Genomic DNA, 25,459 nt, shown 5'->3' with positions numbered 1-25,459 from the left:
AGACTGGGTACTTATAAATAGTAACCCCCAACTCTACACTGCTGGCCCCTCCCCGATGATCTGAGTGATCATCTTCTTATATAGTTAAACAAAAAATCATTATTCCTCATCAATCCTTACTCGGGAAAGTCAGAAACAAAGTAAACTTTGACCCTGTCAAATTCAAACAAGAAATTAACTCCTGTAACTGGTCTATGTTAAAACACCTCCCCTTAGAAGAGGCAGTTACATATTTTAACAATAGATTTCTTGATATCCTTGACTTGCATGCACCTGCCCGTTCTAAGCGAACAAAAGCAAAAACTGCCCCATGGCTGTCTAAAGAATCTAGACTAAAAATTTCCAGCAGAAACAAAATCTGGGCTCTATGGCTCTCCACTAAAGACCCCTACAATCATGTTAAATATAGGCAAGCTAGGAATGAGACTAAAAAATCCATTCTACAAGACAAAAAACAATACTACTGTAATTTACAGACAGCAAACCAGAACAATCCTCAGAAGTTTTGGGCAGGTCTGAATAATCTACTCCATCCTGGAAAAATGTCTACCCCTATCCCCATTGCTACCATTGATAAATCTCCTGAGGATGTCTCAGACAGTTTTAACCATTTCTTTACAGAGACAATTCAAGCCCTAGCTAGCCAACTGCCTCCCAGCTCCTCTGGCCCTGATAGTACCACCCCTATAAACCAACTCTCTTTCAGCTTCCAACCAGTGTCCACATCACTTATCCATACCTTGCTCAAAAAGTTAAAACCCACCACACTCTCAGCTGATCAACTCCCTGCTCAGTACCTTCAAAAATCAGCTGATGCCATAACCTATCCAGTATCTATACTAATTAACCGCACCATAGCAGAGGCAAAAATTCCCACCATTTGAAAAACATCCTATGTAATCCCACTACATAAAGGAGATTCATCCACTGAATTCTCCAGTTACAGACCGATAGCTATACTTTCTCCACTAGCTAAAATTATGGAAAAACATATACACAAACAACTCATGCACCACTTAATTCAGAATCACCTCATGGCCGATACTCAACATGGCTTCCGTCCACACCACAGCACAACCACAGCCTTACTAGCATTCACCAATACCATTAATAATAATCGTAACTATAATCAAATATCCTCAGCCCTCTTCTTGGATCTTTCAAAGGCATTTGTCATGGTGGATCATCAACTTTTGATTCACACCCTGCAATCTTTCTGTCTCAATACCAGTGCCATTCAGTGGTTTAAATCCTACCTCAGTGGGAGGCAGTAGGCTGTCCTCTGCCAGAACAAGCTCTCCAACCTATTACCTAACACCCTTGGAGTGCCACAAGGCTCCATATTAGGACCCCTACTGTTTTCCATCTTTATAAACAACCTATATACAGTCATCCCGAATGTCCGCTGTATCCAATACGCTGATGATTACACCCTGATTGGCTCAGCCACATCTCTCTCAGAATTAAGGTCTGTTACCCAATCCACCTTTAATACTATAGAAACCTGGCTGTCTGAATGTTGATTGTTGCTAAATCCAAAAAATCTAAAATGCTGTTATTCTCTTCAACACAAAGGTCCACACCATTTACCTTCACCATAAATGCAAAACATGGCACAATAATCACCCCGACTCCTCTACAAAACTGTTAGGAGTAATAATTGATAATAACCTAAAATTTGATCTTCATGTAAACCAAACGATCAAAACCATTAATAAAAAACTAGGGTCACTGTATAGAATAAAAGCCTTCCTAACCCCTCCAGCTATGGTTGCCGTAGCTTGCTCCCACCTGCTTTCAACACTTTTATATGCATCCCCCCTTCTCTCTAATCTAAATAAAACTGTACTTAATAGACTCTCAATCTGTTATAACCACATTGCCAGGTTTGCCACTGGCCTACCTTTTAGAACACACCATTGCATCAACCTTAAACAGCTTGGATGGCTAGAACCTCCCAGTCTAATCCAATATAGCCTTTTGATTATGGCTAATAAAATCCCCTGTTATCCAGATAACACACCAGCTCTTAAAAATATGATTACCCCCCCGCAACAATCCAAGACTGCTCCAATCCTCAAACAGACTACAAATTAAGACAATTAAAATTAACAATGTAGCCGGTGACTCCCTTTGTGCAAACTCTGCAGGCAAAGCATGACACCTCCTTCCAGCTAGCATCACTTAACTCTCCTCTGTATCCCATTTCAAAGCTAAACTCAAACAACATCTGGCATTAAACCTGGCGTTACCACTGTAACAAGCCTGGTTAACACTCACCATGAATGTATATAATCTATTAATCAAATTACTGTTATTTTTTCCCCTGACTGTTACCAAGGGGTAACTCAAACTTGTGATATTGTCTATTTAATGTCTGCTCATGTCATTTGTAAATATCTCATCTGTAATATGTCTTCTTTGTTATTACTTATGTCTACCTTGGTAATATGTCTTTTTTGTTATTACTTATCTGTCTACCGTGGAGCTTTTCTCCCTGGGTCTCTACTGAAAATTGACATTAATCCAGTTGAACTATCCCGGTCAACAAATGTAAAATAAATAAATAAATAAAAATATAAGAAATGAAAAAAGGTTAAATTATAAGTTTGAAAACTGAAATAACAAGCTAGACAGACAAATTAAACACATTCTGAGAAACAATCAAGAAAATTTTGAAGAAAATTTGTATGAAGATATTGAACATAACAGGAAATCATTTTATTGATATATAAAATTTGGAAAGAGGAAAGATTTACAAATTTATAAAATGTGTGTAAATTCTAAACTTTATTGTCAAATACATCAGATTATAACATTGTTTACTAAATCTTATGTAAAGCAGTTTGACATCATGCAGAAGGTGCTCCGTTGTCCTAGTAACATCCAGGTAACTTCTGATATTGAAATTAAATTAGATTAGATTCAACAAGAACTATGGAAACTGGGCAAAGACCATTATATCTGTTATTCACTAGGTCACTTAAGACTGGGAAGATTATTCAAGATTGGAGACATGCACTTACTAAACCTATCTTTAAGGCAAACAGGAATAGAGCAAACACAGAATCATATAGACCCATAAGTTTACTTACTTTCCTATAGAAAAATAATGGGGAAGGTTATTTTGGATCAACTGTTAGAATTGGAAAGGCTGCATATGTGGAAAATAGAACTAAACCACCTGTAACACAATGTTTTATAGCAGTATAATAAAAGCTATACATGAAAAACTGTGCTATGACGTAATTTATATAGATTTAACTTCAGCATTTGATGAGGTCATACACAAAATACTGAAGAATAAATTAGACCAGCTACAGTAGGTATTGATGCACTCTCATTAAGATGGACAGTTTTATGGCTTACAGATAGAACATGACAAGTATCATACAGCAATTAGATGGGTGAAATTCTAGGTTACAGTCAGGGTGTAACACAGGGCTCTGTCCTAGGCCTATACTTGTTTTGACTGTATCTTTCCAGATCTATTTTTTTCATCTGAGGTGTTCTACAGTCTTTATGCAGGTGACTTGAAATTGAGTAAACTAATTACACATGTTACAGTTAAGGCATGGCTGCAAAAGAACTTGATAAATTGACCATTTGGGCACTGGAGAACAGTAAGCTGATAAATGCATCAAAAACTTAAGTATATGAGATTTGGGTGACCTAGACGGAAAGGTGAATGTTTAATAAAGCACACAGTGATTGAAACTATAAAATCATTTAAGGACATAGGTGTATGGATGGATTCAACTTTGAGTTTTTCTAATTATATCAACCAGTTGACTAATGACAGTTATAGAACTATATGATGTATAAAATATTTATAGTGTCTAGGAAATCAGAAATTATGAAAATCATTGTAAGGTATATTATACCCAAAGAGCACATGGAAATATACCAAGGGTATCCATGAATCTGCACATTTAAGTTATTAAAAAAGACGAAAATATCTGAACTTGCACAGTGTCTTATATAGATATTTAAGAGGAGACCTTATTCAGGTATATAGGACATTTAGTGAAAACTACCTGTGGGAATGTTTGGGTTATCAAAAAGTAGTAGAGAATCATCAGACAACCTATGTAAAGGATTATATAGGAATGAGAAGTGTACTAATTGGTTCTCTGAGAGAGTAGATGAGGAATGGACGAAACTACCAAATTATATTAAAACAAGCACTAGTTTAGATATTTTAAGAACAACTTGGGCACTTATTATGGAAATGACTGTTTTTGGAATATTGGCAGGTTAAAAGAGTATTATTGTCCATGTCTGAAATATTTATATGGCACTTTGCAAGCTGCCAGCTGTGGCTGCATTAACTAAAAATTAAAAAAAAAATGCATCTCTGGTTGCACCGTAGCTTAACTTTTAAAGGTAGCAACATGACAAAGTTATAGATACTATTTTATACTTTTTCTGTGGTGTCACAGTATGATCATGAATGTGATCACAATTGTCTCATGAGCTTTCAGCCTGACAAAATGCTGCTGTCATGGCAACATTAATGCAGTAGTGCAGCACAGTTTCATGAAACCTAACATATTGAGGGGTAGATAAATGGATGTTTTACTGCATATTTCATTTTGATCTCTAGAAGAGTGGAGACCACAAGCTTTTCCTTGATAGCCACAATTAAATAAGCTTTCACTCAATGGATGGTTGAATTGCCTAGTACCAATATTTTCTTGAAGTTATACCTATTTTTGTTGTCCAAGTAACATTTCTTTAAATATTTTTATTGACATTTTACATACAATGGGCAAACACATTAGCATGCTATAACAAATAACTGTTTACACAAGTGTCTGTAATAAATATTGCTATGTACATTACTAAAATTCATTAAACAACCATAAACTGATCATAGAACAGAGATTAATATTTACTCTGTTAAGAAATTCATTTTTATCCAATAATTATATTTGGTTAGTTTGATTGTTTTCATTTTAATAGCCAACATTTCCTTATGGCATAGAAGAGTGACAGTATTTGTAAATTCTGTAAATAAAGGCATAATTTCATTTTCCATTTTTAGTTATTTCCTGACTACTGTTAATAAGTTCTGGAGAAGGAGAAACTTAGATCTGAGTGCACATCTGAGAACTGGCCCATTAAACACACCAACAATTTTGTTAATATAAGTTTATCAGCCACTCTGCTTGCAGAAAACATTGATTTGTTCCCAAAAAAAGTTTGTACAACTTTGCAATAAGTCACATTCTAACAATCTAATTTTATTAAGGATTTATACCCCCAACATTTAGTACCTTCATGTTTGTATATAATTCCATTTCTGTGTAGAGGGATAAGTGATCTATGTAAAACATTCCAAAGCATTAATTTTCAAAATAAAGATGTATTTTTTCAGATGTTAAAATCCTTTTTTTATGTATTTGTAGTCAGAGTTGAGCCAATCATTTGCAGATCACAATCCCAATAGTTATCTTCAATATGAAATGTATAGTTCTTATTTTATGTTTTGCATATATATATATATATATATATATATATATATATATATGTTCTCCCTATCTTACCATTTATTTCAGGATTGTTTAGAAAATCAATAATAGGTGAATATTCTTTTATAATTACATCTGACCTTGTCAACTTTAGAGATTAAGAACTGTCTAGATTTGTACTATAAACCAGTTTTCCATATTAAATAGTTAGTGTTAAACAATTTAGTCGCTCTCAATATTTGATTCCAAAAAATGAAATTCCCATATTTGTAAAGCTAAATATTTTTTAAAAGTTCAGACTGTCTATACATTCTGGTGTAAAAGCTATAGGGAATAATGTGAAATCCATGTTTTTTTTTATCTCTGGACCTTCAGTATTAAAGTGTTCTGGTATATTTACAAAAATGCTGCATGCCTATATTTATGCAATGTTTTTGTATTTTATGATATACAGCCATTACCATACAAATGTATTGACAATTTTGAGTGACTGGAGCATACCTGACTGTTCTTGCTTGATCAGCTAAACAGTGTAGGGATATTTCGGGATTAGGTCCTTAGGAAGAGTTATCTGCTGTGATTCTAATATGAAATTTGCTGTCAAGGTCATAATGGTTGTGTAATCTACATTTTTGGTACATGAATAATTGTAACTAATTATTTCATTAGTATCTGAAGTGGTCCATAAAAGAGGGACTTGAGTAATATTAATGGCATATCTATGAGTCATTGCTGTCTCTGTTTTGTGCATCTTCAATGGGAAGATTTTAGGTCATGGTGAAATTCATCATGTATTGTAGTGTGCAAGCCACCAGTATACTTTCAGGGTTTTCTCCCTTTTCTCCACTGCTGTCTGACTATGGAGTTGGTATATACATAATTTCAGGGGGTGCAGAGGTTTGCCCTTACTGGGATTTTTTTTCTACTTTTAGAGGTTTTTCTACTCACTCTTTTTGAAATTATACTTTTAGTAAATATTGAGCTGATAAGGTATCATCAATCGCTAAAACAGTACTAATTCAAATTAATGATGCTCAAGAGGTCATAATATAATTAATATCCTCATGGAATTTACTTGACATACAGGTTGCCTCCAAAAGGAAACAGTTTTTACACCTGCTGAATATGAAGCTCATGCTTGTTTTATTCAACAAATCCATATGTATGATGCTTAGACTGTGTTTTAAATGTCTTCTAAATTTCTGTTGAGTTTACTGTAATTAAATCATTGATCTAATAACATTCCTTTGATTAAGAATAATGGAATTATTTATACACAGTCATCAGGTATTTTTAATATTTTATGAAAAAAATGTATCAATTTACTTGCCCAAATATAAATTATGTGGTCATCAACCAATATATATCTACCTTCTGTCAAAATGTAATTCCTGAACAAACTATCTCAAAAGTATATTGTGACTTTTCTTTGAAAGAAGTTAACGCACCAATCTTGCATCTTAATGTGGGTAAAGCTCCTAGCCTAAACAGATTCGACACAGGTTTTTGTAAAAGATTCAGACAACAAATTGCTGCATTTCTTGAGTTATACAACTATATTTAATACACTGGCATAAATGATAAGTATTTGAATCAAATACAATTATATCCTTAAACTTTAGATCCTTTGCTAATCAGAAATCATTATCCCATTTCATTAATCAGTCTTGATATTAAAATCAACTGAATACATCTAGCCAGAACATTCTATTTAATTGCCGTCCATGTCATAGTTCTAGCTAAGATTTTCGGAGTCATGACAGATTCACAACAATAGTATCATTATGGAACTAATCATATAATATAATTCATACAGAGTTGACTAACAACCTGTTTTATTATTAGATGAGAGTAAGGCATTCAGCTGCATTCACATCTTTTCTATGGTATTAAATACTCACTTTCAAAGTTTTGTATAGGCCGTCAAAGTCTTGCATGATTCAGTCTCCATCTGCATTGCTCTCGATGGTAAGATTTTGCCATCTATAAAAATCTCCACATTTATGTGACATATATGTCCCTTGTCTTGTATTTATTCATTTCCCCTCTTGAATCATTCTTTTATAACATTATCCATAATTCCTCCTTGATAGGGATTAAATTAAGTCCAGCATTAATATCACTTTGTTTGCAGATGATAATTTGTTACAGTTCCAGAAAATATTGACATCTGTTCCATGCCCTTTACAAGTAGTTGCAAATCAAAACTGTGTATTAAATATTGATAAATTGACCCTATTTTCCACCGAGAGCTACAAATCACTTTTCAAACTCACCACTTATAAAATGCATAAATATTTTGCTTAATAAACTTAAATACAAAGGTTTGAAATGTAAATGCTACATGTGGACATTTATTTGGATAAACCTCAACTCAGATAAAATCATGATAGGCAAAGTTAAGCGATTTATGTAAAAAAGTCAGAACATGGAGAATTGAAAAAGTTTCAATTTAATTTACAAGCAATGGTATCCCTTATAAAGATGACTATTTTTCTATGTGCTTTTTTCCCACTAACTGCAGTTCACAGAGCCACCACCTATCAGAATTGAGCACATTCATTCCCTGGGAGAGGAGTCTTTTCCTTAACCTCTGTAGAGACTGCTTATGCCTTTTATCATTTTATGCATGCTTCTTTATGTGGGCAACAAGGTCTTCCATCAATTGCTTGGGTGGCTATACTCATTCCTCCCCTGTACCCAACCCCCATTATTTTGACACGATCCCTGCTATCCAGCAATGACAGGTTCAGTAGTGGTGTCATCACCAATAGCTGGGAAATCAGAAAATCAAAATGCCAAACAAATGGACCAGCACTATGGTAAACTGTTTTTGGAGAATAAAAACAAGAAAAATAAGAAAAAACTCCAGATATAAATCAGAAATTCACCCTTGGTCTGGCCCCCATGTTTCTGATAGACAGAGACAGACAGTAATGCCCAAACTAATGTACCCCCTTCCACATAACCTCTAGAAACTTCCTCAATATACCACCTCTTAATAAATACCCATGATATATAGGGCCATAAGTGGGTTGGATTGCATAGCTAGGCTTATAAAGGCCTTGGTGGTCATAAGCCTAGTTTACACCCATGAGCCTATTATCCTGCCAGGTTCCACTCCCTACTCCAGTTGACAATTGCCCAAACTGCAAATAAGATTTGGCTTTTCAGGGACTTCATCAGGACTTTATCCGTCTGTGCAACTGGCGCAGCTTAATGGATAATATTTTTTCACAGAATATTTTATTTCTTCAATAATTCCATTTCACACATCTTGATTGCTTTGTTTCCATTAACAAACTCATTTATTTTTACATATGAAGCAAGAAGAACTTTAAAATAAATTTGAATTGTCTGTCCAAACCAAAAGAGAAAGTAGCCCTGAAGATCCTTAGTTGCCACCTTTTCTATATGAATTCAAGAATTGTGTAACTTCTCAGTATCCACAGCATTTAACCATTATTCCTTATACCATTTTGTAGGGGATTGCCACTGTTAGATCAGTTGTTCTTGACCTGGTAATTAACCCTAAACTTTTACCCTTTCTAGATAAAACTTTTAAGTGTAGCTCCAAAACCTTCTTCTTTTATTAGACTTTTAATATTAGATGTTCTGATATTCAGTTACAAAATGGGATATTTTAAGAATTTGTGTTGTGTCAACCTCTGAAAGATAATTCCAACGTAACATTAAATAAGATACCTCTTCAGCAGCATTCTGATTATCCAGTGCTGAAGGAAAAGCTCTTAATTGATTTTAATTGACAACCTCTGAAGGAACTTCTGAATTAATGCCACTCTTCAGTTGAAGTTAATTAGGATTGCTCTTCCCATATTTTCCACTCACTGTGGTGGATAATAAATAAATAAATATTTTCATGATTTGCATATCCTAAAATAAACATTCTCTCCTTCTATAATTCAGTTTTAAATTCACCAAATATTCATTATATTCCAGGAACTACTGGTTGTCCCTACTTATGGAGATCAATACAGTATGTAATTGAGAGGACAATTGCTACACAATGCCTAACTAGCGTCCCATAAACTGGTTGCTGTGGGTAAAACTGATTCACCAAATGGCTTCATCTATGCAGATAACACTGTTGCAGATGTTTTGCATATTTTTTGGTTTTCATTTCAACCTATATGGTTTCAGAAGTTTACAGTTTTTAAAAGACTTAAAATACTAATGATAAATGGAAGTGGAATAATAGTATTATGGATGTACCTATTAGAAACGTTAGTATATTTAACAACATATCTTAATGTTAATCATAATCTTGGGTTAAATGCTTTACTGACATTGTACAAAGGAGGCTGGATAGTTTGCTTAAAATAACAGCAGTTTATTGTCTTCCTCTTCTAACAGAGATTTTCCTCAGAGTTCTAACATATTACCAAAAAGTTCTGTTATCTATAGTCTCAATTGAATGATATTTCTTAACACTGATTTTAATTTGAGATCATATTAACAGCATGAAATTTAAAAAGATTAAGATGCAACCTAGTGACTTTGTCTTCTTGAAAATACTTTCCTTTAAACCAAAGTTGAAAAGATGGCTGCATTATTTCCATCATAATCAAACTAGACATTGAGCGAGTCTGACTTTATTATTAAACCTTTTAGCTTCTATAACAATCCTATGTTTTTTTTGTGATATAATACAAAACATAAAACTTTCTAAATAAAACATGTTTAAAAACCTTCATGCTTATTTCAGACCTTCTGCTCCATTGGTTGTGGATATAATAACATGGCATTCTCGTGTACTTGCTCTGCAGTTTGTAGGAACTCACTTTGATCAGGAAGTGTCTAGGTAGGGTAATAATCCTAAATGAGTATTGTTATCAGCCATGTAGTCACCCCTCTTAAAGCCCACCTGCTGGGTAGGTACAGCATTGTCTCGTGTGTTTGTAAATGCCGCCCTCTTTCCTCTAGTATGTATTTCTGTTTACACTGCTATGTACTGTTCATGTAAGTATTCATATAAATGGCCATATAAGTCTAGAATAAGTTGTCTTGTCACAGCTTAACCACCCATAATCAACTTTCTCAAAGTTCATTCTATTTCTTACACTGGTTATGTTGTTTTTTTGCTTTCTAACAAATTACACTTTGCAGTGATATTTGGCTTAGTGCAGAGTGGTAGAGTTTTAAAATCTTGCAATGGATTACATATGTCATTCTGTTCACATGTTAGTGAAGGACTTAATGAGTTTCTGCAGTATGCTGTTAAACACATGTAGCAAGTGTTACTTATGCTATTTTGGAATCATTCTCCCCCAATTGCAGCAGATAATGGGCTATGTACTGTATCAAAGATGAACAGAGTGCTACCTCTCTTAATACACTCAAAGCAACTGCCTACTGTAGACCCAGTAAACAACCAATGAGATGAGGTAAAACTCTGATAGATTGTGAAAGAACAGAGAATTAATGAAATCAAAAACAGTATTCCCAGTTAGACTGCAGTTTGCTTTCCTCAGGATATGATTGACAATGTTGACTAATGTACAACCATTGTCATTTAAAACTCATGCTAAGTATTTGCTTCCTTTTCTATTATATCTATGGATGTTGGTGTTAAACATGAAATAGCAAAGTATCAGTTAATAAGGAAAAAAAAAAAAGAATTATGACTGTGTTATGATGGAGGTAATTTTGTGCCCTCGTTATCCTAATAGCTGTGTTGCCTGGAGCTTTATGCTGCAGATACAATAATCCTTGTCATGATGGTGTAAGAGCAGAGACCAGAGAGAAAGATCCAGAATCTGACTCTCATGATATTGCATTTAAACACTCTGAGAACCTCAAATGGACAGAAGTACTGGGACCCAACATTAGCGTCAGGCGAGTGGTGGTATTCAGTATTGAGGTACTGGTGGCTAAACAATCTATATATCTTGGTCAGGCTAACCTTAAAACCTGCTTGAAGCTACAGTGTGGGCAGAGCTTGTATAAGATGCCAATCAAATGGTGGACAAAAAGGGCAGATTCAGCTGGGCTAAACTTTGGCAATTAAAACAGAGTTTTGGGACACAGAATGTCACCTTCTAAATGAAGAAGGAAATACAGCTTGTATATCAGGTTGAAAAGTACCAGCTAAATATTATCATTTCCATATGCATCGATTATGAAACCAGGCATCTCAGTAGTGAGCGGCTTTGTCTTAAAATAACAAGAGGTCTTGTATTTTTCTTAATGTGGAGTTACCCCTCGGAGATGCCCTAGATAGATGTGGGGTACTCACAACCCCCAATCTGGGTGCCATAATATTGATGATTGTGTTAGTAGATGAGAAAGTTGCCTCAATGTGAATTAAAGAAGGGAAAGCCCTTGTCTTTTGCTCTTGCATATGTACTTAATAGTTGTATGATATTTTTGGCCTTCCTGAATATGTGGGTGTGCTACTTGATATAGGTACTGTGTACTGATTCTGTAGATGTTCATCATGTTTCACTGTTGCAGTCATGACTGTAGGGTTCTCCCCTGCCGGCAGGCAGCCCCAGGTCGGCCAGAATCCCAAAGTCTGGGTCCGGCGTCGGTTGTTCAACCATGCTCCCTGACGTCAGAGCGCCAGGAGTACAAAGCTGACAGCCGACGCCATCTTCTCCAGTCTTTCTTGCCGTGCAGTGATAGCAGTTCGCATTTGCCGGTCGGTGGACTCCTGATGAATTTTACTGATATTCTTCGGTCCGAAGACTTTCTTCTCCACTCAAAGCTAAGTACCCCATTGGGGAAACTTTTTTCTTGCTCCACTCCGATGTCAGAAAAAGTTAATAATTGTATTTCATGTTGGAAGCAAATACCTCATAAGGATTTTCATTCTTACTGTATTCCTTGCTTGGGCCCTGACCACGACGTAGCTAGTTGTCGGTTTTGTGCTAGATTCAATCAACGTACAATTAAGAGAAGGTACGATTTTGCTTTTCATTACTTCGGTAGGCGCTTTAACTACAAAATGTCATCGGATACGATCCCGGCTACCGGAGTTCATAAACATCGCAAGGATAAAGACAGGCCTCCAAGGTCCAAATCGGATGATAGCGCACAAGCGGAGCCAGCTTCAGGTTCGGCCGTCGTCAGTGAGGTGCTTTTGCAGCCCCTGTCTTCGGCCATTTCAGAACCGACGGCCGAAACGGACTCTCATGAGGAGCCAACCAGGCCTTTAAATATTTCTGTTGCAGGACCTTCGGACAATGCTCCTTTGGATGGGTCCAGAGATGCTGTGCAGGTACTGGTTTCCGAAGGGGTTTTCAGGCCTACTCAGCTACTAATAAAGGCAAAGCCAAAGGTAAAGGTAAAGACTCCTTCAAAATCAAAGACTTCTACACAGGCCTCTTCTGAACCAGCTCCCAAGTCACAGAAACAGTTACTCAAGATGGTGGAGGATTTACTTACTATGATTAGGGGTTCTCATCCCCCTCCAGACAAAAGGCCAAGGCAGGATGTTTCTTATGATTCCTCTGATCAGGCTTCTGCTTCCTCAGTTTCTTCTTCTGATCAGGAATATTCTTTCCCTCCTTATGAGGATTCTGATGCTGAAGAATCCATTCCTTCAGCTTCTCCCCCTGAGGATTTCTCTTTTGGGGAAACTTTGCATGAAATGAGGGAACATTTCCACTGGGAAGGACAGGAGTATTCGGAATCCAAGAAAAGGCTGAGGGAATTTCTTCTTCTTCCCCAACATAGACCCCTGGCTATTCCTCCTGTTTTGGATATTGTGGATGATGCCTTTTCGGAGGCTAACTTAACCCCTGACTCTTTTCCTCCTGCTCCTGTGAAGCCTGATAGATATTACAGGGTTCCTGATTCCCATCAGTTTTTATACAAGAACCCTTCTGCTGACCCTGAAACCATTTCTCAGGGCCCTAAGGGAGCTAAAGCCGCTTCTGCCAAAAATCCTACTCTACTGAAAAGGATTCTTGATCCTTAGATAGATGGGGCAAAAAGGTGTACACTTCTGCCACTTTGTCCATTAGGGCTTTAAACTGTCAGTTTCATATGTTTAAATACCAGCAATTTTTATTGTCTGTCTTAAAACAAAAGCTTACTTCCATTTCTGCCTGTGCAGAGGATAAAGAATTACATGACTTATTACATGCCACTGAACAAGTTGGGAAGCATGGTTTACACTGTGGATTTGATGCCTTGGAGGCTTCTTGTAGGGCTGCGGCCTCTGGCACAGTCATTAGGAGGCATGCATGGCTAAAGGAACAAAATTTGCCTGAACAGGTAAAGGCAAAATTATTGGATGCCCCTGTTCAGCCTAATGTTTTGTTTGGATCGAAAGCTGAAGAGGTGATTAAAAAGATGGAGGATAAGGCGAAATCAATGCAAACAGTTAAAGATTTCTTACAAGTACAGCCTCCTAGATTTAGCAGGAGTTGGCCTTCAAAAAATTGGTCCTTTCCCACTTCAGACAGGCCTCAGAGGGGTAGATACAGACGTTCCAGAGGGAGGCCTCAATCACAAGCTGCTTATAGATCAAGACAGTGGACTGCTTCCACCCCTAGGGGAGGAGAAGACAGGTCACAGTCTCAAAGGAAACAAACTCAATGACTCCTTCTGTGGGGCTACAGGAACTTCTTCCCTGGAAGCCTCTCTCTTTTTTATCAAAATTGGACTCAAATAACCCAAGACAAATGGGTTTTGGATGTGGTTTTAAGAGGTTACATGTTCCATTTTCATACCTTGCCAAGGCCAAGCGGGTGGCCAGACCTTCCAAAACATCAATGGACAGAGACCTTAAACCAGGTGGAAGCTCTTTTGGCTATGAATGCCATAGAACTGGTTCCTCTTTCAGAGATGGGAAAAGGGTTTTATTCAAGGCTCTTTCTAGTCCCAAGGAAGCAAAACTCATGGAGACCCATTCTGGATCTGTCGGTCTTGAACACCTTTCTAGAGGTTCCAAAATTCAAGATGCTTAGTCTACAGCAGCTACTTCCAGTGCTATCCAAGAATGCATGGATGGTAACTTTGGATTTAAAGGAGGCATATTTACACATTCCCATCAGGCAGGATCGCAGAAAATACCTCAGGTTCAAAGCCGGATCGAGGCACTTTCAATTCTCTGCGCTGCCCTTTGGATTATCTACTGCGCCCAGGGTCTTCACCAAATGCCTGGCTCCAGTAGTAGCTTACTGCAGACTAAAGGGAATTCAAATTTACCCTTATCTGGATGATTGTCTCATTCAGGCAGACAGCAAGGATGTCTTACTCCAGCATCTAGAATTTGTACAGAACCTCCTCAAGTTCCTGGGATTCTCTGTAAACATAAAAAAGTCAAATTTGACACCATCGCAACAGATAACTTTTCTGGGTGCACTTCTAAACACCACAACCCAGATGGCATTTCTGACATCTGAAAAACAGTTACAGCTGGCTTCAACTTTCAGAACTTTGGCAACTTTAACTCATCTATCTGCAAGGAAATTCCTGCAGGCTTTGGGTTACATGGCCTCCTGCATCCTTCTCGTGCCATATGCAAGACTACACATGAGGAAAATACAGTGGTACCTAAAAAGTGTATGGTCTCAGCATTGCCACAGTTTAGACATACTGATCTCCATTCTTCCTTGCCTTCAAAAGGAATTTCTTTGGTGGTCCAGGGCATGTGCTCTAAACAAAGGGAAGCCCTTCTGTCTGCCTCCTGCCTCTCAGATTCTAACCACGGACACCTCGGATTATGCTTGGGGAGCCCATTTTCAGGGCAATTGTTTGCAGGGCCTTTGGACAAAGGATCAGAAGCACCTGCATATCAATTTAAAGGAAATGTTAGCCATTCAGAAAGCTCTATTGGCCTTCAGGAATCTTTTACAACCAGGACAACTGTTAATACGGACAGACAACACCACAGTTATGTGGTACATAAACAAGCAAGGGGGATCTCATTCCTACCCCCTTTGCAGACTAGCCATGGAGCTATGGGACACAGCTCTATCTTGCAATCTGGATCTTCAAGCTCAGTTTCTACCAGGGAAACAAAACTTCCTGGCAGGCAGTCTGAGCAGACATCTTTCGGATCCACACGAGTGGATGCTGGACACCAAAATATTCAAGATGATAACAGCAGTCTGGGGATATCCTCATATAGACCTCTTCGCATCCCATCTCAATCATCAGCTACAGACTTTTTGCACCAGGATTTTCCACACAGACGCTTGGAGAGTGGACGCCCTGTCATTCAGTTGGAGGAACCTCTCGGGATATGCCTTTCTGCCTCTCCCTCTTCTTCCACGGGTTTTATTGAAGATAAAACAGGACAAGTCCAAGATGATCATCTTGCTGGCTCCAAATTGGCCTCGGCAGTTTTGGTATCCAACTCTAAAAAACCTATGCCTGGAGCCCCCTTGGGTTTTACCTCAGTCTCCGAACCTTCTGTCTCAACATCAGGGTCAGGTTCTACACTCTCATGTCAGAACTCTCAGTCTGGCGGCCTGGTTAATCCAGGGCCTTTAATTTCTTCTTTACTGCCCAAGCAGGTTATGGATGTCATATTAGAAGCCAGACATCCTAGCACTAGAAAATCTTATGCAGGAAAATGGAAAAGATTTTGTTCCTGGATGCAGGCTCAGGATTCTGATCCTCTTCTTCCCAACATTACTTTAATTTTACTTTACTTGACAGATCTCTTACATAAGGGTCTCTCTTTCTCTTCCATTAAAATACATGCCTCTGCTATTTCTGCTCATTATAACACAGACCCTCCCATCTTTTCCCACCAGCTCATGCGACAGTTTCTCAGAGGAGCTAAGAACTTAAGACCTCCTAGATCTCCTCCTATTCCTGCTTGGGATCTCAACTATGTTTTGGAAAAACTAACCTTGCCTCCTTTTGAGCCTGCTCCTTCTTCTGACATCAAGTTTTTATCTTGGAAGACAGCCATCTTGTTAGTCCTAACCTCTGCCAGGAGAGTTTCAGAGTTACAAGCTCTAATGGCTGTGGAACCTTATATTATTTTTCATCAAGACAGGGTATCTTTGAGGACTAATCCTACCTTCATGCCTAAGGTGGTTTCAAAAGTGGCTTTAAATCAAACTATACACTTGCCAACCTTTTTCCCCACTCCTCAAAATAAAGGGGAAAGGATCTTACATTCCTTGGATGTACACAGACAGCTACGTTTTTACCTGAACAGAACTAAGGACATCAGAAAATCAGAGCAATTGTTTGTTTCTTATGCTTCCAGTTCCCAAGGTAAAGCCATTTCAAAACAGACCATTTCTAAATGGATTGCTCATGGAATCAGATTTTGTTATTCTCACCATGGAAAGCAAATCCCAGGGAGTATACGGACTCATTCCACCAGAGCTGCTGCCACTTCTGCGGCCTTCCTCAGGGGAGTTCCTACCAAGGATATTTTGGAAGCTGCAACTTGGAGTTCAGTGCATACATTTTCTAAGCACTACAATCTACCTCTCTACTCTAAGTCTAGGGCAGGCTTTGCCTCTGCAGTCTTGCAGGGCCTTTTAGCCGCCCCTTCCTCTTTATGACCACCTCCCTTTCTTTCAGCTTTGGGATTCTACCCTACAGTCATGACTGCAACAGTGAAACACGATGAACATAGTACAGTTGTGTACACCTACCATAAATGTAGATGTTCGAGTGTCTTCACTGTTGCAGTCTGGGTTTCCCTCCCTCCTGTCCCCTCTTATTTTTACTTTTGTGTATTTCCTTTTTTCACCATTCTTCAGAGGTGTATTTGCAAAGGTTATGGGGCCTTTTTCATTTTGGGACTCCTGACATCTGGGGCACGAAAAACTGGAGAAGATGGTGTCGGCTGTCAGCTTTGTACTCCTGGCGCTCTGACGTCAGGGAGCATGGTTGAACAGCCGAAGCCGGACCCAGACTTTGGAATTCTGGCCGACCTGGGGCTGCCTGCCGGCAGGGGAGAACCCTACAGTCATGACTGCAACAGTGAAGACACTCGAACATCTACATTTATGGTAGGTGTACACAACTGTACTTTCTTCTGAGAGACTCAACACTTAGGTGGGGAATAAAGGAGATGCCTATAGGATCTATGTACAAGCTTTTTTCTTCCACTTTAGGTTGCCAATCTCCTTCCAGATGTCCAGTGCCATCATAAAGCTCATAATGATTTACAGGTTACAGAACACTTAGTCTTTTCACTAGGGTGTGCAAGTTTCTCTGTGTAAAAAAGTATTTTTTCAGGTCCATATTAAACAGAATATACTCCATCTGCATTTGATGGTCAATTAATCCTCATCTTTCTTTGTGTGTCTGTATGACCCTTTCAGGTCTTTCCCATAACAGCTCGTGGCACCCATATCATTTTCTGTCGCTCCTGCAATCTCCTGAATACATGTTCAGCAGATCCATGTATTTGAAGTTTGTCTGCTCATCTGTCTCATTGCAGAACCAAGGTAAAGCCACTGTGGTGGCATAGAGGGATAAAGCCGTGACTACAGACCAGGCAACCCGAGTTCAGTCAGAGACTCAGTTGACTGACGGAGCAGCAAGGGAGGATGGATGTGCCCATACTGGGTGAGAGGGCACTCATCAATGACACTCCCTAAGGGGAAGCATTGTCCAAAGAGGGGAATTGCCCTCAGATATAGTCGATGAACATGGGGTGTGAGGAAGGGGGAGTGGGTAGGGCGTATAAAAGAAAAAAAAAAACAAACAGAAGCACAGATGGATGAACCCCCTCCCCAGGACATCCTTTCAGATTCTTGACTGGCCCCAGCAATGCCAGTTACTCCTAGGGAGTGGAAGGATAGCTGGTAGACCTTGTGTGGATGTGGGGGACTGGGGGCCCTTTGGAAAGAGAAAGACGGTATCAGTGTAAAATCATTAGTGTATGCTGAGTAAGCATTACAAATTATCTGTAAATACATAACTTCTGTATTTTTGATGTACCTTACTTCCTCCAATAAATGTATGTCCTAGAGAGAAAGATTTACATCAGATTTATTAAAAAACATACATATATACATGTGTATGTATATATATATATATATATATATATATATATGTGTGTGTGTGTGTGTGTGTGTGTGTAGGTGTGTGTGAGTATGTGTATGTCTGCATATACAGAGAGAGAGAGATAATAAAACATATTTCTTGTCTGTCTTATTCAGCTTACTACCCCTGTGACTATCACTAGGAGAAGTGGTTTTAAAATGGATAGCAGACAAATATGGATGGATGGATGAATAGATAGCTAGATAGATAGATAAAAGGAAGAAGGTAAGCATTTTATTCTAAGAGAAAAGAAAAATAAATTGGCAACATTAAAAGCAATTTATTAGTGTCCAAAATGAGCCTGAAATATTGATTTAAAAAATTAAATGTGCAAGACTTTTTTTAAAGGCTGCAGTGTTTTGAAAGAAAAATGGCATGAGGTAGTTGCAGAAAAAAATTGCAGGAATACCTTAAAAAAAGCATGTACATAAAAAGAACATAATTTGTGCCATTAGTGAAACCAAAAGTGCCAGTATATATGAACTAACTTGGCTGACATTGTGAGACACTGAATGTAATATTTAACATGACATTATAAGAGAAAATGTTTTAAGGCTGTATGTAAGAGAAGCATTTTATATGAAAGAAACACTGAGGTGTCATTTCTGAGTGTTTATTCACCGAGAAATTCTAGTGGAGAGTAAAAATATGAATTTAAACTATGATTATTACCAAATAACTCATATACCAGTACTGCTGGATCAACAGTTACACAATATTGATTCAACCACTGACCTGTGGAAAATAATAAAACTTAAATGTGCTTAATTTCTATCTTACCCTTTCTTCATGCAGCTGGTGTTATTACTTACTCTACTAGGACAACATTAACCTGAAGTTCAAATGTTGTACAAAAAGTGCCAAAGCTTGAATGCTAAATCTGTTCTTTGCAGGTACTACCTAACCCCTTCAGGAAATTATGTAATAGCCAAAACCTTGAGCGCCACCATTTCATTATGCATATATTCCAACTTATTTATTTTTCTGTTGACCTGCTTTGTTTACCAGATCATGCCTATGATTGTAGGATTCAAACATCGACACCAGTAAATATTAATCTGTGATGAGTGTCTGACCTCACATATTTGAGAATTAACATTTGGTACTAGCTCTGTGTTAGTGCATGCACTGTAGATTGTAAAACTTAAAATTCTTTATACATGGCTGGATTTGTCTACATATTTTATTTTCATTTTTTCAGGTTTTGATACTGATATGGTGACATTGATTATATCAATTGGACGAAGCAAGTCAATAAGGCATATTTCGTTGGGGAAGAATTTTAACTTCAAATCAAAGTAAGGTTAAATTCTCAGTAATACTAAATGTGTTTTCAACTCAGACATCAGTGTATTTATTTATGCTTAACAAAAACTTATTAAACTATGTACACTGAGGTACACGTATGTGTGGGTGTTTAAACTACATATATCTTCTATGACAAGTATTTAGGATATATATATATATATATATATATGTGTGTGTGTGTGTGTGTGTGTGTGTGTGTGTGTGTGTGTGTGTGTGTGTGTGTGGTTATGCAGCACTGAACTGAACTACATAAACATTGATGCTAAAAGCTAACCAGAGCAAAAACAGTTCTGAAAACAAGTGATAAAAAAGGAAACAAATAATTTCCTTTTCCTGATTGCTAAACCCAAACTCTAAAGCTACAGCCATACTAAATTTGTCTCAGTAGTTTTACTGTTAAGGAAAGGAGTTCTTCTAAATTAATGTGCAGATGGGGCAGGGACAAGGTTAGGACTAACAAGTCAAGAAAACCGTACAGGTAGGTCTACCACAAGCAAATGCTTTGTGCCAAAGCCATGGCTTAAAGCTCTGTGCCAAGAAATGCATTATAGTACGTTTAGGAAGTTAACCACCCCAAGAAACTGTGTCACCAATAAAACACGTTTAAAAGTTGATTCATGTGTCAGGGATCTGGGAACTTGTGTAGACAGTAACCTAGCCTTCAACCAACATGTTTCCAAGGTGGTAAGAAAATCCTTCTACTTGCTCAACTTATAAGTAAGGGCATGGCATCTAGGACCACAGAGTTCATCGTACCATTGAACTTGGCACACAGCAGGCCCATCATAGAGTATAATACCCCCTTTGGTATGTACCTGACCAGACACATGCAGCAACTGGTACATCCACAAAGGTTCCTTACAGAAAGAATACAGGGAGTAAACAAAATGTCTTACTCTGATAGCCTCAAAGCCCAGTCCCTTTATTATGTATCGTACAGACTACTAAGAGGTGATCTTTGCCAGGCATACAAGGCATCCCTGGACCCTGTTTTGATGAACCTTTTGCACATCTACAAAACAAACAGCATCAGAACTACTAGATCAGCAGACCTAAGTTTTGCTTGCGACATAAACAGGGCATTTTGGAGAGACAGATATGTTTCTCAGAGAATTCACATTCGTTCTAACATACCCCTTATCCATGTGAAGCAGAGATCTTCCCTAACTCTATTCAAGTTCATCTTGGATGAATGGATAGGTAATCGGAAATTCACTCCTGGTCTGGCACCTATGTCTGTGATGGACGAAGTCAGTCAATAAATCACCCCCTGTGTAAATCAATTTGTGGGTCACATTTGGGTTGCATAGCTACTCTTATAAGGGCCCTAGTGGTCATTAGCTTAGCATACACCTTTCAACCTATGCATGAGTCACTGACTATTCCTGTTTTCTGTTAGATGTGCTTGTGTGAAGGAAAGGTTTTTTTTTTTTTTTTTAGTAATGCAGAAGCTTTCAGGTATACCAAAAGTTCCAGCATTAAGAGTAGGAGTAGGCTAACACAACACTACACTGGCTAGCCCGCTTAAAAGCATTTATAGCATTTACTGTCTGTTTTCCTCTGTTTTCTGCAAAAAAAAAAAAAAAAAAAAAATCTTGTTTTCCCGCCTACTGAACTAGAATAGTCCAGTTCAAAAGTTTTTGCTGATCTCTGGCTTGTCTTTGGTTCCTGTGCTATTCCATATCCTTATTTGGATAAGTTCACCAGTGGGGTGGGGAGCACTGAGCAGCCTATTTGTCCCTAGAGGAGTGGTTCCAGCCAGAAACTTGTAGTCTATTGGCCATTTTGGGTCAATTCTAGCTCTTTTCAGCCCCTGTAATAAAGCCGCTTTTAGGCGCTTTTTTCGCTTGTATTCAATTCAGCACCTCCTCGTGGTGTCCTGCAGAGTTCTACAAGCAGCAGAGAGCAAAAGAGTGACTTTTCCTGATTTAAGTATTTTTTCTGGCTTTTGATTATTTACTACTGCATTTTTCGCCTGTTTATACAGCTCTGCATTCTATTTAAACTGTTTTTGTGTTGATTAACTGTTTTACTTTTAAAAAGTTATTTGTTGCTTAATTTTACCTGTAGGCTAACACATAGCATTTACTGTCTGTTTTTTCTTTCTTCAAAAAAAAAAAAAAAAAAAAAAAAAAAAAAAAAAAAAAAAAAAAAAAAAATCTCGTTTTCCCACCTTACTGAACTAGAGTAATCCAGTCTTCCGGGTTTGTTGATCTTTGTGCTTTGTTTTGGTTCCTGTGCTATTCCATATCCTTATTTGGATAAAAGGCGTCTTTGTTCACCAGTGGGAGTGGGAGCACTGAGTGGCCTTATTGTCCCCTAGAGGAGTGGTTCCAGCCAGAAACTTGTAGTCTATTGGCCATTTTGGGTCAATTCCTAGCTCTTTTCAGCCCCTGTAATAAAGCCCGCTTTAGCTTTGTATTCAACTCAGCACAGCTCCTCGTGGTGTCCTGCAGAGTTCTACAAGCAGCAGAGAGTAAAGAGTGACTTTTTCCTGATTTAAGTATTTTTCTGGCTTTTTGATTACTTACTGCTTAGCGACTGCATTTTGTTTATACAGCTCTGCATTCTATTTAAACTGTTTTGTGTTGATTAACTGTTTTGCACTTTTAAAAAGTTATTTGTTGCTTAATTTTACCTGTAGGCTAACACACTCAAGTGTGCTAGCCGTTAAAAGCATTTATAGCATTTACTGTCTGTTTTCCTCTGTTTTCTGCAAAAAAAAAAAAATATTGTTTTTCCCGCCTTACTGAACTAGAATCCAGTCTTCAGAGTTTGCTGATCTCTGGGCTTTGGCTTGGTTCCTGTGCTATTCCATATCCTTATTTGGATAAAGGGAAGCTTCTTTGTTCACCAGTGGGAGTGGGGAGCACTGAGCAGCCTGTTTGTCCCTAGAGCAGTGGTTCCAGCCAGAAACTTGTAGTCTATTGGCCATTTTGGGTCAATTCCTAGCTCTTTTCTGCCAACCCCTAGCCCCCGCGCTTTTTGCTTTGCGCTGCGATTTAGTGGAGTTGCCCATAGAGCACCATCGGGCCGTGCCGGTTAAACAAGGTTAAACTATTTCTGGCTCCGTTAAAGTCTGCTCTTCAATTTTTCCCTTAGGACTTCTCTACTTGCAATCTAAACAGTCTATTCTCTATCTCAAAAGCTCAGCACTTGCTCCTAAAGCATTTTATATAGGTAAAGTACTTATATACTAAACAAAGTACTACATTAGCCTAGATCCCTTTGTACCCATTTCCCTATAGGTCCCTTCTGACTCAGTTACACAGCAAACTTTTTTTCTTTTTCTAGCATCGAAGGGTCAGTTGCTAAGCCCCTCTCCTGTTCAGCTGGTGAATCATCTTGAGGCAATGTTACAATTGCCTCATGTACACAAATACATGTGAGAGATGCAACTATATAGCCAAACTGGAGGCTGAGCTCTCTCAGCTCAGGACTGGCAAGACCAGACAGGAGGAGAAGGAAACCACGCACACCACAAACCCAGTTTCACATAGAACTATCACAACTGCAAAACAAACACATAAACACACAGATAGACATAGGCATGACTGCACTGAAAAAAAATCAAAACTACAGAGGCCTCCCAAAGCAGACCAGCAGCAACTGCCACCTCAAGACATAAGACATGCAACACATAGTTCTCAAAGTCAGTGTCACAATGCCAGACACACTTGTTATAGGTGACTCCATAGTCAGACACGCTGCCTGTCAGGCTAGAATCCGCCACATAACAACACAAGCACTCAGGTCTCCTCAGCAGCAGTAAGTATGACTCAGTCATTGTCCATCTCTCAGATTATGTAGCCCAGGCCGGTATGACCCTGACCTGAGCAGTATCCTACCCTCACCAAGAATGATGCCACAATACATAGACAAAATGATCAGCTTTAATAATTGGCTTAATTACTGGTGTCATTCTAAGGGGATCAATGTCTGTCTGCCTGAGATGACATGCTGTCACCCTGGGCTTCCGGATATTGGGGGCTCTGCCACCCCCATAGTGCCTTTTTAGGCAAGGCTCAAATGATAAACTAATACTGCTCAATGCCAGAAGTCTAAACCTCAAGATGCATGCCCTCAAAGCCCTCCTCAGTATGGAGAACATCGATGTCTGTGCTGTGACTGAAACCTGGTTCAAGGCTCCTGAGAGCACCCCAGCACTATCAGGTTATACCTCATAATGGATACCCACACCTCCAGGTTAGTGGCAACGCACGAAGCATCGGAGACCATCCAAGTGCAATTAACCATAGGTAAAACTGCCCTACAGTTTGTAGCATGCTACAGACCACCTTCTCAAACTCAGGAAACCCACAAAGCCTTCCTGAAGACACTGGAGAGTATGAATGTCTCTCCAAACACCATCATATTGGGAGACTTCAACTACCCAAACATAGACTGGGAACATTGCTCAAGCCCCAACACCCTAGCCTAAAGGTTCCTGGAGTTCATAAACTCAAATGCTATGGAACAACTAGTCACCATTCCCACAAGAGGAGAAAATATACTAGACCTGATCATCACAAACATGGGGACAAAATGCCCCACACGGAAGTATATCCCTCATTGGTGAGATCAGACCATAAATTAATCTCATTGGAGATCCACATCAGCAAAAAGACCACAGTGAAGAACTTCTCAAAGAGCCAGTGGAAACCACACAATCCCTAATAAAATCAAGACCCTTTTCACCAAAGGCAGGCACCGGTCTGATGGACCCCAGCCATAAACAAACTCTACAACAGAGGGAGAAAGCTACTACATGACAGAGCAAAATCCCTAAAGGGAAGGCATCTCTGATCAATACTAGCAAAAACTACGATCACTCATAAAATCATCCAAGGCCAACTTTGAGAGAAAAATTGCTAATGACACAAAAGACATCATAAAGGCCTTCTTTAGCTATGTTAGACATCATAAGGCCTTCTTTAGCTATGTTAGAAACCTGGGTGGAAACTCCCAGATATGCTCAGAATTAGTCCAAAATGATAAAAATCACTGAACCCACAGACATTGCCAACATATTGGCAGACAGGTTCAATGCAATTTCTCCCTCCCCCCCCCAAAGGAGAAATATCTATCCAGTCTAGCCTCCCAAACATCTCAGATGCCCAGGTGAGAGCTGCTCTCCTAAAGCAAAAACACAGCATCAATGGGACGGACGGTGTCCCCGGCTGTGTGCTGCACAAACTTAATGAGGAACTAAACCCACACAAAAGAATGGCGTAAGGCAACTGTGGTCCCACTCCACAAGCCTTGTCTAAAAGCTGGAGAGGATCATAATGGAACTCATAAATAAAGACATTGGGGACCTAAGGAGAGGATCATAATGGAACTCATAAATAAAGACATTGGGGACCTACAGACACTGGATCACACAATACCCCACTCAGACATCATAGAAAAGCTCACCAGCTTAGATGTAAACCCATATGTCACAAGATGGGTTGCAAACTGGCTCAAGGACAGAACACACAGGGTTAGAGTTTGTGGCTGAAAATTTGAAGATGACTGCAAACTGGGGGCACCATAATTGACCCATCAGACACAGACATCCTCCAGAGAGGTCTCATAGAAATGGATAATTTTTGACACCAAAGTGGATTTTGGTAAGACCTTCTACATTGCCCACCTGATCATGAAGGGTTCACATCCAGATCAGGAGAGGTCATTGC

The 25,459-nt window shown here is 38.6% G+C and overlaps 1 protein-coding gene across 3 annotated transcripts in view; it reads left to right on the top strand.

The window, feature by feature from the left end:
* LOC122809736 (capping protein, Arp2/3 and myosin-I linker protein 2-like) overlaps positions 1 to 25,459 on the top strand; it is a 1,549,910-nt gene that overhangs the window by 1,059,023 nt on the left and 465,428 nt on the right. For all 3 annotated transcript variants that reach the window (XM_044081444.1, XM_044081445.1, XM_044081446.1), the window contains exon 16: positions 19,672 to 19,768. In XM_044081444.1, coding sequence (XP_043937379.1) covers positions 19,672 to 19,768 — 97 coding nt within the window. The remainder of the gene's footprint in view (positions 1 to 19,671; positions 19,769 to 25,459) is intronic.

Source organism: Protopterus annectens, chromosome 8.part0, assembly GCF_019279795.1.
Source record: "Protopterus annectens isolate FY-2018-M chromosome 8.part0, PAN1.0, whole genome shotgun sequence".
Taxonomy (NCBI): Eukaryota; Metazoa; Chordata; order Ceratodontiformes; family Protopteridae; genus Protopterus; species Protopterus annectens.
This window is presented reverse-complemented; position numbering and strand designations above follow the sequence as displayed.